The sequence below is a fragment of the Urocampus carinirostris genome, chromosome 20 (genome assembly GCF_059441175.1).
Source record: "Urocampus carinirostris isolate Australia breed hairy pipefish chromosome 20, RoL_Ucar_1.0, whole genome shotgun sequence".
NCBI classification, from domain to species: Eukaryota; Metazoa; Chordata; class Actinopteri; order Syngnathiformes; family Syngnathidae; genus Urocampus; species Urocampus carinirostris.
The window spans coordinates 11,717,269-11,732,332 of record NC_142368.1 but is presented as its reverse complement, the minus strand read 5'-3'; the positions used below and the strand labels follow the sequence as shown (position 1 = coordinate 11,732,332).

General features: G+C 40.7%; 1 protein-coding gene and 2 long non-coding RNA genes across 4 annotated transcripts in view; 2 read left to right on the top strand and 1 right to left on the bottom strand.

The window, feature by feature from the left end:
• clvs2 (clavesin 2) overlaps nucleotides 1-11,625 on the bottom strand; it is a 29,875-nt gene extending 18,250 nt beyond the window's left edge. Inside the window, exons 1-5 of the mRNA XM_088324963.1 lie at nucleotides 11,467-11,625; nucleotides 10,656-10,759; nucleotides 8,055-8,468; nucleotides 4,832-5,272; nucleotides 4,589-4,763 (exon numbers count right to left, since the gene is read on the bottom strand). Of these exons, the coding sequence (XP_088181089.1) occupies nucleotides 4,589-4,763; nucleotides 4,832-5,220 (564 nt within the window). The 5' untranslated portion in view covers nucleotides 5,221-5,272; nucleotides 8,055-8,468; nucleotides 10,656-10,759; nucleotides 11,467-11,625. The remainder of the gene's footprint in view (nucleotides 1-4,588; nucleotides 4,764-4,831; nucleotides 5,273-8,054; nucleotides 8,469-10,655; nucleotides 10,760-11,466) is intronic.
• The window catches only part of LOC148346230 (uncharacterized), a 145,123-nt gene that overhangs the window by 10,715 nt on the left and 119,344 nt on the right, over nucleotides 1-15,064 (top strand). The gene's annotated exons all lie outside the window — the stretch shown is intronic.
• On the top strand, nucleotides 8,067-12,297 carry LOC148346237 (uncharacterized). Of its 2 annotated transcripts, none has more exons than XR_015848270.1 (2): nucleotides 8,067-8,334; nucleotides 11,296-12,297. It is a non-coding gene; the product is annotated as an uncharacterized LOC148346237 (long non-coding RNA). The 2 variants fall into 2 exon arrangements; XR_015848271.1 differs by having other exon boundaries at nucleotides 11,160-12,297.

The window sequence follows — 15,064 nt, the reverse complement described above, 5'->3', positions numbered from 1 at the left end:
CTTTTTTCCGTGTTTTTTACTACTTTTTTTTTTTTAATTCCTTTAAATAAAAATCTCATTGTGTTTATTTTTTCTGAGCTGTTGCTTTTTTCTTTTTGTTCTCTATTTACTTTTTTCCTACATTGCTTTCTTTATTTCTGTCTTTTTTCTAAATTTTTCCTTCTTTTTTTCTCTTCTTTTTGTTTCTTTTTTTTCAGCTTTTTCACTACTTTTTCGTTTTGGTATTTTTTTCTTTTTTGTTCTATTCCCCCCTTCCTTTAAGTCATTTTGTGGACAATTTTACATAATAGTTGGTCATGTTGGGATTAAAGAAGCAAAAACAACCGGAAGAGCCGTTTAGGACCCAAAAGAGCCGGTTCCTTTTAGTGAGCCGAGCCGAAGAAGCCGGTTCCCCGACAAACTCTACTAACTTTACTCATCTTCGTTCTCCTTCGACTCGACTTCAAAATACCGCATTTAGGGCACCACGTCAGGGGAACCCGTGTATTTTTACCTTCATGCACTGTAACTTTGACTTAAGTCGCTTCTTAATTAGTAATTTTGAGCCCTCATTTTTGTGCGCTAGCTAGATTTTCTTGTGTGCCGAGAATGTGCGAGCAGTGCGCAATTGCGCACGCGCACAGCTTAGAGGGTTCACTGCTCGTGACTGCCACCACAGAAATACGCTAAAAGAGAAATTTCCAACCTTGTCACAATATTATTATTACGTTATTGCAATTGTTAGAAGTAGGATTAAAAAAAGCACAACCACAAAATTATTTTTAAGACACTGATCTCTTTGTTTTCCTTATCCTCACTAAAATATGGAACTGGAGTGACACGTCCAATTTCGTTGTCACAATATATGCCATGTTGTAAGAATGACAATAAAGGTATATTCTATTCTATTCTATTCTATTCTATTCTATCAAGTCACTGATTTCTAAAGCTGGATAGAATTCAGATTTCCTAGAAAATCTCCATGACCCATCACTGCTGAGCTGTTTTCAGAACAAGTTCATGAGCTACTTAGGTGCTGATTAGGGGCTGCCTGGGGCCCGCAGGCACCACCTTGGACCTCAACGCCAAAATGTACATTTGGCATATCACTGTGTGGTATGCTGAGAGCGCAGCGGCAGACAGGAAGAAGATACAGAGAGTAATAAACAAAGCCCAAAAAAATCATCGGCTGCTGTCTACCCAGTCTATAAGACTTTTCTGGCTTGCAATACCGTAGAAGAGCCATTAACATAATAAAAACAATTCCCACCCCGGCCACCGCCTCTGGTAGGCGCTACAGGTCCATCAAAATTAGGACAAAAAGGCTCAGGGACAACTTCTTCTCTAGGGCCATCACAACCCTAAACAAACGCACAAAACATATCTTATGACAATTTAAGGTTTACTTCTTTGTTTTTGCGAATGAAACTGTGAAAATATATACCTTGTGAATGAAATTGGGTTTCTGAAATTGCTGCTGCTAGATGTTAGTGCGGCGGCACAGCAGCTAAGTGGTTAGCATGTCTGCAGCGCAGTTCTGAAGTCATGGGTAAAATCCAGGGTTGGGTAGGGTTACTTTAACTGGATTACTTTCAATTACTTTTGGATTACTCCAATACCAAATATGCTAATAAAAGAAAAGAAACTAAATATGAATGAAATGACTACATTTTGTGCAGGCTTGGGGAGTAACGGAATACATGGAACGGCAAAAATGATGTTGGCAAGCTGTTTGGATTGATTTTCATTTTGTTTCTGTCGCATTTTATGTTAGTTTTGCCAGAGATCAAAGCCAGGAGAGAAAGCTTACCACGTGTTGTGAGTCATCATTTGATTCATTATTAGTTTGGATAAGTGGTGCAGCTAATGAGATGAGATTGTTACAATGCACTATTCTTTTTCCTTGGCATTATCATAACTTAGGCCAGTTATCAAAGTACTAGGTAATTATTAATAATATTTTTGGGCCAATTTATCCAGATAGTATTTTACCTTAATTATCTCCAAAGTGTTTATTGCATGTTTTATCCTGGAGTGCCATGTTTAATTTCATTGCATACAATTTTTTCACAACGTTGATATCAATGACAATAAAGACTATTCTAAAATCTAATTCTACATCAAAAGACTAATATGCTAATGAGGCTGGTTATCCTACAGCAGACATATCATAAAACTGGCACAGGAGTCAGTCACGGACCATTATCACATTTTTACTGGCCCGCAGCCTTTCATAAAATAAATAATATGTGGCCCGCCAGTAAGGTTACTTTAGTATAAAATAAATTTGTACATAAAAAACAATGATCACCATTTCACCAAATGATGGAGTATCCCTTTTGTGAAAATTTTAGCCCACCCCATTATGACTCACAACACTTGGTAAGCTTTCTCTCCTGGCTTTGATCTCTTTGATCTCCGGCAAAACGAACATAAAATGCCACAGAAACAAAATGAAAATAAATCCAAACAGCTTGCCAACATCATTTTTGCCGTTCCATGTATTCCGTTACTCCCCAAGCCTGCACAAAATGAAGAAGATGTAGCTACCTTTCTTTGCCTGTTTAAGTTTCATATTCCGCTTTGCAAAATCCATATCCCTTTCCTATAAAAACAAGGGTCAGCCATTTTCCGTGCCTTTTGCAGGAGAACGATTTCCTGATCAATTGGCCCAGACTCTGTTTTAGTTTTCTTCATGTAACTTTGTAATAAAAGTTCTTAACTGGACTACAACTCTTCAGCTCTTTTCTTTGTCCAAATACTCGTTCTGGTCCAGGGAGTTGGACATGCGGCGAGACATGGATTATCTACACCCAGGGTGTCAAACTCATTTCAGCCCGGGGCCACATGCTAGAAAAAAAATCTCTCAGGGGCCGGACTAGTGGATTACAGTATAGCGAAAGAAAGATGGTAAAAAAGAGAAAAAGGAAAAAAAGAGAGAAGTAAAGAAAAACAAATGAAAGGGAGAGAAAAATATAGAACACAATATAGAAAGGGAGGAAAAGGAGAAAGAAGGATACAAAAAAAGGGAGAGTAAGATATAGAAAGGGAGAAAGGGAGACAAAAGGAGAGAGAAAGCAAATAAAAGAATTGGAGAAGAGAAGGAGAAAGAGACAGGGAAAACGAGCGAGTGTGAGACACTGAGAGAGAGAGAGAGAGAGAGAGAGAGAGAGAGAAAGAAAAAGAGTGCGGAAGAGAGAAAGTGAAAAAAAGACATGGCTAAAGAGAGGGAGAGAAAAAAAAGAGAAAGTGAGGAAAAAAAACAGCGCAAAAGAGAGAAATAAAAAGAGAGGGTGAGAAAGAAAGAAGAGAGTGAAAGAAAGAGTGAAAGCAAGAAAGAGAGAGATAGAAAGAGAGTGACAAGTGAGAAGGAAATAAGAGAGCGTGAGAAAGACATAAAATGAGAAGAAGAAAGAGAGAGGCTGCTACAGTTGTTTTGTGAGTGGCACATGGCTTTGGCGACATCAAGTGGCCATATTTAAAACTTCAACTCATTGTTCTATTGTGCTCCATTTTGTAATGTCTCGCGGGCCAGATTAAAAGCCTTGGCGGGCCTGATCCGGCTCGCGGGCCACATGTTTGACACCTGTGATCTACACTAACACATGCTACCTCCACTTATTGATCTAATCGTGCCAAAGCAAAACAGTAAACTATACAAATGGACAACCACAACTACAGACATACCTCTTACTGGCACCACAACAACAGACCAACAAACACAACTTCATCATTCATCATGCTAAAAACCTAACTACCGTAAATTCCAGACTATAAGCCGCTACTTTTTGCCCAAATGTTCAGCCCTGCGGCTTATTCAGTGAAGCGGCCAATTTATGTCATTTTTCTAACTGCCACCAGCGGCACTATATTTTTGTAAGGTATTTATTTTAAAGACTTATTGTGATATGTTTTCTACGAGCGAATCAAAAAGAAGGGGCGGAGCAAACGCGGGCTGATGGGAAGTGGGGTGAAGCTGAGTTAAATCTCTTTGTTGTTGCAGCGGACAATAGTGGATACCGGTATATATTTTTCCCACCCTTAACTTTGGAAATATACATTTTTTTCATTGGATTACTTTCAACGGGGCCTGGACTTTAAAGGTCTGCATTAAATTCTAATTACAGGTATCATTTTCCGTTCATGTTGCCGATTGTAGTGTTTGGATTGTATACCATATTTATAATTGCAATCTGGGCACCTAGTCAAATTTGGAATAAACTTTTGACTTTGCTACATGTTTTAATGTTTATATACAGGTGCGGCTTGTGTAAGAACAAAACCAATAATGCCCGTAAAATGTAGTGCGTGCGGCTTATAATCAGGTGTGCTCTATAGTCCGGATTTTACGGTATTGCTGGTCATTTCACCACCACAGCAACACGTGTATCAGCTAACCAAATCGATATGCTAACACGCAAATTATTGCAGACCACTATAAAAATTGATTAACATCTTCACTAGCCGACCATGACGCCACGTTACTGTGTTAACTATTGCTAGTCATGTAACTCCCATAGCAACATGCTAACATGTGTGATAGCTTCTACTGGAGACCGAAAAAGTGAACAAGAGCTTAACTAAGCCTTAAACCCAAATTTCGCCTCACCTGCAGCCCCTCAATGGCCAGCCTTAGCATGCTGGGCGTGAGCTTGGAAGCTTGCTTGAAGGTAAAGTTGCTCCAGTCAATAACAAGGATGAAACCATTCACCTGCAGCTCGGCGTCCTCGATCATGGACTCCAGAGACAGCAGGATGGACCGCAGAATGTCCACAAACATATACCTGGCAACACACATGACATTGTGCCTGGTGTTCATAACGCTAAGTGAGAAGTTAGTACCCAACCCTACCTGCTTTGGTCCCAATTAGCGGCAAAGAGGAGCAGAATCTTCCTTCCTTGTCGGTCCAGGTTGGCCAGCACGCCAGGGAACCCGTCTTTAAGCGCCTGCTTGATCCCAGGGTCGGTGGGTTTCAGGTTCTTGAACATGTCCAGGTTTTGCTGTCTGTACTCGAAGTACTGTGCTAGCAGTCTGAAGGCCTCAAAGTGGTTGAACTTCCTGGCCCGCAGGAACCTGAGGATGAAGGCATCGTCCGTGCGCAGGAACCCGATGTCCGGCCGCGTGATGATCATATCGCGCACTTCCTGAATGTCCTGGTGGAGCGTCTCCGGGTTTTCTTTCAGCTCCGCTTTGGCCTTTTCCAGGGTAGCCGCCGACATGCCGGACTGTAGGTGGGTCATCTTGGCGGGAGCCAGGTCCAGACGCACAAAGATTTGGCTTCTTCTGAGTGGCCTGCAAGGTGAGTCATTCATTTTAATACCAAAAAATTGGGCAAAATGTTGAGTTAGGCAGACTGCAGCTTTTCAGGCCAACGACATTTTTTCCCAGCCTGCCAAACAAAAATGTTGGAAAAAAATAATGATAATAAGTACAGAATGGTTACAAAAGTACTACTGTATTTTTCCCGCTATACCGTATTATAAGGAACACCCCCGTAAGATAGTCTTTGGCAATATACACATTACACATATTATTATAAAATATATTTTTTCAATAAAAGAACACCAATATTGATTTAAATAATAAGCAAAAATACATGAACTATTATATAAACTTGTACTTTTTTTTCACAATAAAGTAATCCTTTGCCTTATCAAAGTTAACTTATCACAGTTTCCCAGTTGGCTACTTAGCGAATTTTTATTGTGCATTGTCTTCTGCAATCTGATTGGCTACATAGTTGCCCCGCCCCTTTTCTTGTTGTCTGAATGTGGGTCAATGACGGTGTGGTCTGAGTTGTATACATACATAAAATAGCTTGATGAACCTACATTATCTATATCTATATCTATATATATATATCTCATCTCATTAGCTACACCGCTTATCCTCAGTAGGGTCGCGGGGGTGCTGGAGCCCATCCCAGCAAACATCGGGCAGTGGACACCCGAAACTGGTTGCCAGCCAATCGCAGGGCACACGGGACAACTCACTCGCTCATTCACACCTAGGGACAATCTGGACCGGCCAATTCACCTGAAATGCATGTTTTTGGAACGTAGGAGGAACATACAAACTCCGCACAGGAAGTCTGGAGCTGGATTTGAACCCACGACAGGTTCCCATGACATGAACTTTGCCGCACAAGCGCTAACCACTGCGCCGCCGTGCTGCCTATATATATATATATATATATATTTTTATATATATATATATATATATATATATATATATATATATATATAAAAAAGCAATTTTTTTCTGTTTTTGTTTTCTCGTTTCTCTAAAAGACATCATGTCAACTAAATGTTCTGATCCCACAAAAACACATGCGTTCAGGCCAAAAAAGCAGAGGAAGATGCTTTCTTTCGCCAACAAAAATGGACTACTCGACCCGCATAACTTGCTGTGGAGCCACATGTGGGTCTTAGGCCCTCCCTAGCGGCTCCCTGGCACTTTTTTTAAAAGGGATTGTCAATGGAAAAATATATGGTTTCTGTAGGACAAACAGGACACATTCTTAATGTTTTCCAATGAATATAGATTATAAGGCGCATTTAAGACTTTTGACTGCAGCCCGGTCTCGATTTCCTGACATATTTGTTTTTGTTGGTCCGATATTTTTTATAGGTAGGTATAACGTCCATATAATGGAGACAAAGTATCATGTGAAGTGGATCGTCTCTTTAATCAATACTGTACAGTTAAGCAATGAAACGGCAAGATCATTTTCAAAACTATAACGACAATTCAGAAGCTATTTGTAAAAATAATGGTAAAAAAAAACCTTTATAGAGTACACAGTACTTTTGTTTGGAAAATAAATACTCAAGCCTGTAAATTGGGTTTGTTCTTAAGTACAGTGGAACCTCGGTTTTGGAACGCCTCTCAGTTCGAACAAATCGGAGTCCGACCATAAATTTCGAGAAATTCTTGCTTCGCTGTTCGGTCAAAAAAATCGGAGTTCGAACGCCGGTAATGCCTGAGTGCGTACGCTAGGGTGCGATGCTGAGCGGCGTACGGGTGTAGATCGCTCTTTTCGTGACCGACTGTTATCGCGTGCGGACGTGCTTCGTTTTGCTCCCGCTTTTAATATAGGTGTACTAAGTGTTTTAGCCCTTTTTTAAATTTCTAAACGTTCATGTTAGCGTAATCTTTCGTACGGAAGATTACGATAACGCGAACGTACGATTAACCTGGGTTAGCTTTATGTTTACGTTAAACATTCAAGGTAAACATTTAGGGTGTTGGAATGGAGTCCAACATTCAGGGTGTTGGAACGGAGCCCCCTTTCCAATGAACCGCTCACCACTTGTTGTGGAGACCCGGGTGCTAAATGACTTGTAGACGACCTGATTTTTTTATTTTTAACCGTTCATGTTAGCGTAATCTTTCCTACGGAAGATTACGATAACGCGAACGTATGATTAGCCTGAGTTAGCTTTATGTTTACGTTAAACATTCAAGGTAAACATTCAGGGTGTTGGAACGGATTGAAACGATTTACATTATTTTTAATGGGAAAAATGATTTCGGTGATCGAACATTCCGGTTTTCAAACAGGGTTTTGGAACGGATTATGGTCGAGAACCGAGGTTCCACTGTATTTAATACAAAAATAAATAAGGGTTTCTATTACGGTTGCGGGACATTTCTAGAACGTAACCCCAGCATAAAACGAGGGATTACTGTACCTCTAACTCAAGAAATTTCCATTTATTTTACATAATATGAGCCCCACCTAAAGTGAGCTGACATAATGGAGAGAAGCACTGCTTCAAGTTAAAATCGAGGAAAAGATAAAAGCGGTTCTTTTGTCACTGAAAAAAAAACCCTCAACTCAATTCAACTTCAGTTTTAAACACAAAAAGCCACAAGATGGCGATAGGATGCAAAATACTTGCTTCTTTAGCCTGAGCACAAACAGGTCCGCTTTTAGACCATGATGAACTGTTTGCAAAGAAAATTGACCAAAGTGAGACCTATTTTTGCTCATCTCAGTATTTCCACACAAGAAAATCAGGAGCTTTGTATGACAATCGTTATATCAATGAAATCCATTCTTGAAACTTACAGCAAGCTTACCGGCTACATTTGAGACTCCAACGTTCCTCAGATGCAGCTTCTGCAGTTTTTGATGCTTTCACAGCTTCTGCCTCACGCCATCACAAGCATACGTGAGTGTGAGCATGTGAGGGAAGATGACGGCATCACCTTCTCCCCAGCGGAGGAGGCCGAGCAAGCAATGCGGCACCAGGATGCAGCACCTGCTGTCAGCTACATCACCAAAACCCGGAGCTTATCCATGATATCTCCACTTCAAAACATCCAAGTTACGCGGTCCATCAGCACAGGTGGGTCCAGTTCTCTCCCTGGTTCTGTTGGGCAGAAGAGGTGGGGGATGCAGGGCGGGGTGCGCCACCGGGATTATGGTTTGCGGGTCCGCGCCGCTGCCGTCTGTTTCGCAGCCACAGTGAGTGACAACAAGCTGGCCGGCGAGGGGGAGGAGGAGGCAAAGGATGATGGAGGGAGGAGGGGAAGGGAGAGGGAGCACGTGCGGGACAAAAGAAAACAATGAAAGGGTGAAGATGAGGAGGAGGATGGTAGACATTTAGCTGGGAGTAACATCAGGTTTATCTGAGAGTGTTCGTGGGTTTTTTTCTTTATTTGTCACTGTCAAAACCAATGTTCCCTCTAATTTTCTACGGGTCTGAGCGTTCACACAAAATCGGTGAGCAACGCTTGAAACAACAGTGAGCCACCATAATCCCAAGTGTGGCAAGGTAATTAATTAACAAACATGTCCAAAACTTGACATCAAGTTACATTTTGCTGAGTTTATTTTTCTCTTTTGAATGAATTGACTCATGTACTATTGCAAAGGTTGTACGGCCTACAAACGTCGTTTGTTCTTGCAATTCTTTCATAAGATATCCATTTATTTTTATTTCCTCGTATATTTTGTCGCATAATATTAACATTTATGGGGGCTTATTTAGTCGGTTGTAAGATACAGAACTGTACTTGATCACATTTTTGAGTGGAAGTACAATGTTGGCAACAAGATTGACTTGATATCATTGGAAATTATTTGAATGCAACACAAACTTTTTTCCGTGTTTTTTTTCCTACTTTTTAAAAAATTCCTTTAAAAAAATCTCATTGTGTTTATTTTTTCCGAGCGGTTACTTTTTTCTTTTTGTTCTAGTCAAGTCAAGTCATTTTTATTTGTATAGCCCTAAATCACGAAGAGTCTCAAAGGGCTTCACAGATTATTACACTATGTTACACAGACTATTTTTCAGCCGACAAGAAGAGTAGGTTATTATTCATATGCAATGGAGTAGAAGTGAGTTTTAAGTTTAGATTTAAACATTTCCACTGAGGTTGCAGATGGGATCTCAGGGGGAAGAGCATTCCACAGCACCGGTGCCCGGATGGAGAACGCTCTCGAACCAGCGGAACACTTCTTTGCTCTTGGGATCACCAGAAGACCGGCACTCTCAGATCGTAGGCTTCGGACCGGGACATAGGGGCAAATCAGATCTGAAAGATAAGAGGGAGCAAGTCCATGTATGATTTTGTACAATACTAAGAGAACCTTGAAGTCACATCTATGGCTAACTGGGAGCCAATGCAGGTTAGCCAAAATCGGTGTTATGTGATCGTACTTTTTTGTCCTAGTTAAAAGCCTCTCTGCGGCATTTTGTACCAGCTGAAGAGACTTGATTCTAGACTTCGGGAGACCAGAGAGTAGTGCCTTACAGTAATCGAGACGGGAGGTAACAAACGCATGAATTATCATTTCCGCATCCGACTGAGACAGTATTGAACGGATTTTAGCAATGTTACGAAGATGGAAGAAAGGGGTTCTAGTAATTTTCTTTACATGTATTTCAAAGGATAGATCAGGGTCAAATATGACACCTAAATTTTTAACTGAGTCACTCTGTGTGATGTGACATTTGTCAATGTTCACAGCAGTTTTTGAGAATAAGTCACGGCATTTAGATGGACCAATAACTAACATTTCGGTCTTATCAGAGTTTAGACGCAAGAAATTGTGTGACATCCACTCTTTTATCTCAGTGAGGCAGGCCTCCAAATTTCCACAGTTTAGTGTGGCAGATTCCTCTATTTACTTTTTTCCTACATTTCTTTCTTTTCTTTTTTTCTGGCTTTTTTCAATTTTTTCCTTCTTTTTTTCTCAGCTTTTCACTACTTTTTCATTTTGGTATTTTTTTTCCTTTTTTGTTTTATTCCCCCATTCCTTTAAGTCATTTTGTGCATAATTTTTCACAATATTTGGTCATGTTGGGATTAAAGAAGAAAAAACAACCTGAAGAGCCGTTTAGGACCCGAAAGAGCCAGTTCCTTTTAGTGAGCAGAGCCGAAGAAGCCGGTTCTCGAAAAACTCTACTGACTTTACTTTTCAAATTCGTTTGACATTGACTTCAAAATACCGCATTTAGGGCACAACGTCAGGGGAACCCGTGTATTTTTACCTTCATGCACTGTAACTTTGACTTAATTCGCTTCTTAATTAGTAATTTTGCGCCCTCATTTTTGTGCGCTGGCTAGATTTTCTTGTGCGCTGAGAATATGCGAGCAGTGCGCAATTGCGCAGCTTAGAGGGAACACTGGTCCAAACGGAATTTTAACAAATTAAACTTACTTAGAATATTTTGCTTCACATTAAGACAATCCATGGCTCCTATGGGCAATGATGTTTTTGGCCTTGGTGTGTTTGAAGTATTCGGGTGCAAAGTATAAGGTTCTCTGTACATACACATGAAAAAGACACATTTACTTATTCATTTTGATTTTAGACCCAAAATATTGGGGTCTCGTGTCACAAGTGGCTGCTACCAGAGCCAACCAACCACAGAGAGCAAAAACAAAGGTTTAGGAGAGCTTCATTTCAGAAAAGTGGGAAGTCAGCGTTTTCAAACTCCGACTAGGAAAATACCATTGGGATGACAGTCGATGTGGAAAGCAGGGTTGGGTAGGGTTACTTTAACTTGATTACTTTCAATTACTTTTGGATGACTCCAATACCAAAGAGTATGGAGGACCGATTCTGCCATATGTAGAAATAAATGTTTAATTAATACCTAAATATGTGACACGAATGCAATTTATCTATTCAATAATGCGTTTTGTCTTTTAAACATGGGAGCTATGTCAGGATGCCCTTCCTGGACTTCAGTACGGCGTTCAAGACCATCGTCCCAGAGATCATGGTGGAGAAACTCTCCCACTTGGGTCTCTCTTAGTCCATCCAACACATGATAATTGAATTTCTCTCCAACCAGCCACAGGCTGTGAAACTCCTCTGCCACGTCTCTTCCACCCCTAACGCTGAGCACTAGATCCCTCCAAGGATGTGTGTTGAGCCCACTACTATTCACCCTATACACCTCAGACTGTTCACCAACCCCTTCCCATGTGAAGTTTGCTGACGAAACCACCTCTGTCAAACTTACCTCTGATGGGGATGAGGTGGCATGCAGGAAGGAGGTGGAGACACTGACGACGTGGTGTTCAAAGAAGAAACCATAAAATCCAAGGAAGTCATACTAAACTTGGGTTGGGCAAGCACAGACCCAGCTCCACTCATCATCAATAGAGACAGTATGGCGAGAGTCCACTCCTTCAAACTCCTGGGCATACATATCTCCAACGACAACTCTTGGTCTTCCAAGATCATGGCTGTGGTGGGGAAGGCCACGCGGCGACTCCACTTCCTGAGGGTTAATCGGAGGAACAACCTGGAACAGAAGCGGCTTGGGTCCTTTTACTTCTCTCTGGAATATGGCGTCACGGTTTGGTATGCTGGGAGCACGGCAGCTGACAGGAGAAACATACAGAGAGTAATCAACACGGTCTGTCTGTCTGTCTAAAATAGATTCCCTGACTGGGACTCGAACCCGGGCTTCAGCAGTAAAAAAACTGGATACTACCCACTCGACCACCAGGGACTTGAATTTGACTGTTGCCAAATCCATTCTAGAACAAGAAACCAATGGAGTGAATCTGGCAGGAAATACTTGGAACCCTCTATTAGGTAAAAGAGACCTGAGAAAAGAGTCACAGAATATTTGGCCAGAGAGAAATGACAAGTGAGCTGTATGGATAAAGACTGCCAATTCCTCAGAACAAGAGAAACAAGCAAAACTTTCCAGGAAATGGTCAGTCTATAACGTATTAAAGATCGCTGGAAACCTCTTTAGATACTAATACAGTCACTTGTCTGACCGGAAATCGAGCCCGGGCTGCAGCAATGAGAGTGCTGGATCTTTCTCACCTCTTTCACTGCTTTTCAGATTCAGATTCAGATTCAGATTTACTTTATTGTCATTCGTGTACACGTGTATACAGAACGAAATGTCGATACATCTGACCCGCACAGTTTCTTTGAACGTCAGCCGGGATAGATAAGATTAACCATGTCTTCGTCAGAATTTTAGCGCAGCAGTTCGTCATCTCGCGGTTCGATGCCTCTTCCAGTTGTTAAATGGTCCAGTTTATTGTCCAGAGAGCGAATGTTAGAGGGGTTAGCCTTTAGCCTAGCTGTTAGCCCGGCCCGCTTCGTCGAGGGGTTAGCCTTTAGCCTAGCTGTTAGCCCGGCCCGCTTCGTCGAGGGGTTAGCCTTTAGCCTAGCTGTTAGCCCGGCCCGCTTCTTCGTCGCGCCGCTGTCTTGCCACTCTGCTTCGCTGCTTTGTAGGCCGCTGGTCTTGTAGGTCTTGTTGACATAGCAGTCCGTGGCTAATAAACACTCCCGAGTGGTCGTAGCACCGAGCGCTTGATGTCGAGTGGTCGTAGCACCGAGCGCTTGATGTCCTCGTTCGGCGGTAACGCCGCCGTCTTGCCACTCTGCTTCGCTGCCTTGTAGGCTGCTGGGTCTTGTCGACATAGCAGTCCGTGGCTAATACACATCAAGCGCTTGATGTCTGGATGATCGCATATCCAGCAAAAAAAACTGCGATCGTAACTTAATCTGCAGTTCGAGCCGACTTTGTGCGCCATCAAAACTGAGTCGAAGACTGGATCTTATGGCCGACGCGTAAAAAAAACCGTTGCAAGTCGATGCGGCCGCAGCCATCAGGGCGCCACCAAAGGATTTGTCTGTCTTTCTGTCTCTCATTTCTCATTGGCTGCTCTCTGGTCAGTCCGTAGACATCGCCGGCTCACGATACAGCAGCAGAGCTCTCAACATGATAAGGGACCCTTTTTACCCCAGCCCCTGCCTCTTTGACCTACTGCCCTCTGGTAAAAGCTACAGACCCCTTAAGAGGACTAACAGGATCAGAGACAGTTTCTTCCCCATAGCCCTCACCACCCTTAACAAACGCGCAAAACTGAAAATATATATCTTGCGACTTATTTGGGAATTTTTGTTGCAGCTCATGTTATTGCACTACTTTTCATTGCACTATTGTTACAATGTGCTACAATTTAATTGCACTATTGTAACTTGGGCCAGTCTCTAAGCACTACGTTTTAATCTTATAGCCTATTTATTTTTCTCTTTAAAGTCTTTATCACGTTTACCTTGGAGTGCCATGTCTTATCTCGTTGCATACTACAATGTTTCACATAGACAATTTTATTCTACTACTTATTTTGGTATTTATTATATCATGTCATTTGATCCGGAACTGGGAATCTAATGTATTCATATATGAATTGAAAAACTAAGCCAGTTTGATTTGCCCCCTCATTTGAATAACATTTGTAGTGACAAAATATACACTCACCAACACTACAGATATAAGGCATTAGATTTCCATTTTGGTAAAAGTTTGCCCCAAAAATATTCTACAGCTAAATTATGTTTTCTCGCCTAAAAATAAAGTGTGCAGGGAAATTTGCCCCCTTTCAATGTCAAAAGGTTGGCACGTATGGACGAAAGATACAACAAAATACAAGGAAAAATAAATGACAAAATAGATACAAAAAAAATGCACGAATATATGAATACATTGCATTTATGTAATATATTATGTGATTTATTTATGTGTACATTTATTTATATGGCATATTTAATATGTAAGGATTAGTCATTCCATACTGTCTTCAAAATTGTCATGATTAAATGGTAAAAAAAAATCAAATCAAATATATATATATATTCAATAAAATAATAACAAAAACTCACAACTAGTTTAAGCTTCCCCTTCCTCAGCATGTTAAAATATGGTACTTTAACATTTGGTATAAATGTTCTAAATTATATATAATATCTTACTCAAGCAGCTTCTAACAATACTATTATGTATGTGGTCAATAAAGAGTCTTAATAGTGGAAATTCAACACTTTTGCAAAGTTGAATACAATGTAATTAAAAATGTTAAAATCTACAGTACACGTTTCAGTAGTTGCCGAGAGACGGAAGTACCAAAATAAAAGTCGCGTATTCTTTTTTATCTATTTATTTTTTTTAGGTAAAAACAGACTTATACTATCAAAGTATACACGTTTGTTGAGTTTTTGGGGGGGTGGAAAGTGTATCACAAAGTGTTTTACGAAGAAACCTATAGGTGTCGCCATTGCTCTAGAATAAAACACGAGTTACAGTTGAATCGACATCACATACAAACTGCTTTTCCCTTTGAGAAGTTGCTTTTTTGTATTGATTTTAAAGCAAACGAACGATTTAAGAATATTTGAATACTTGGAATTAATTCGTAGGGTAAAACATTTGTTATAAAAGTGTAACAAAGTCACAGAAAAACATACCTATTTAAGAAACCCAAATTGAAGCTAGATGCAACCCGTTGTTTGCTGGTATTTAATTAAAGAAAGAAGGAAAACTTAAAGGGACAGTGTGTCATATTTGACCACTAGATGTCACTGCATGGTGTTGAGCTACCAAAAACTAGTGCTACAAATCACAAAGAATAATGAAAACTACAGTCTCCAAATGACCAGCGCAACATTTTTTCTCATTATTTTCTGCCTTTCACAGGGTTTTTGGGTACCATAAGCAGCAAGATGGTCGACTATCTTGTCAGCTCCCTCTTAGTGAGCCAAAAGTTATGTCCAATAGATCCACAGTTCTTGACTTTTTGCAAAGAAAA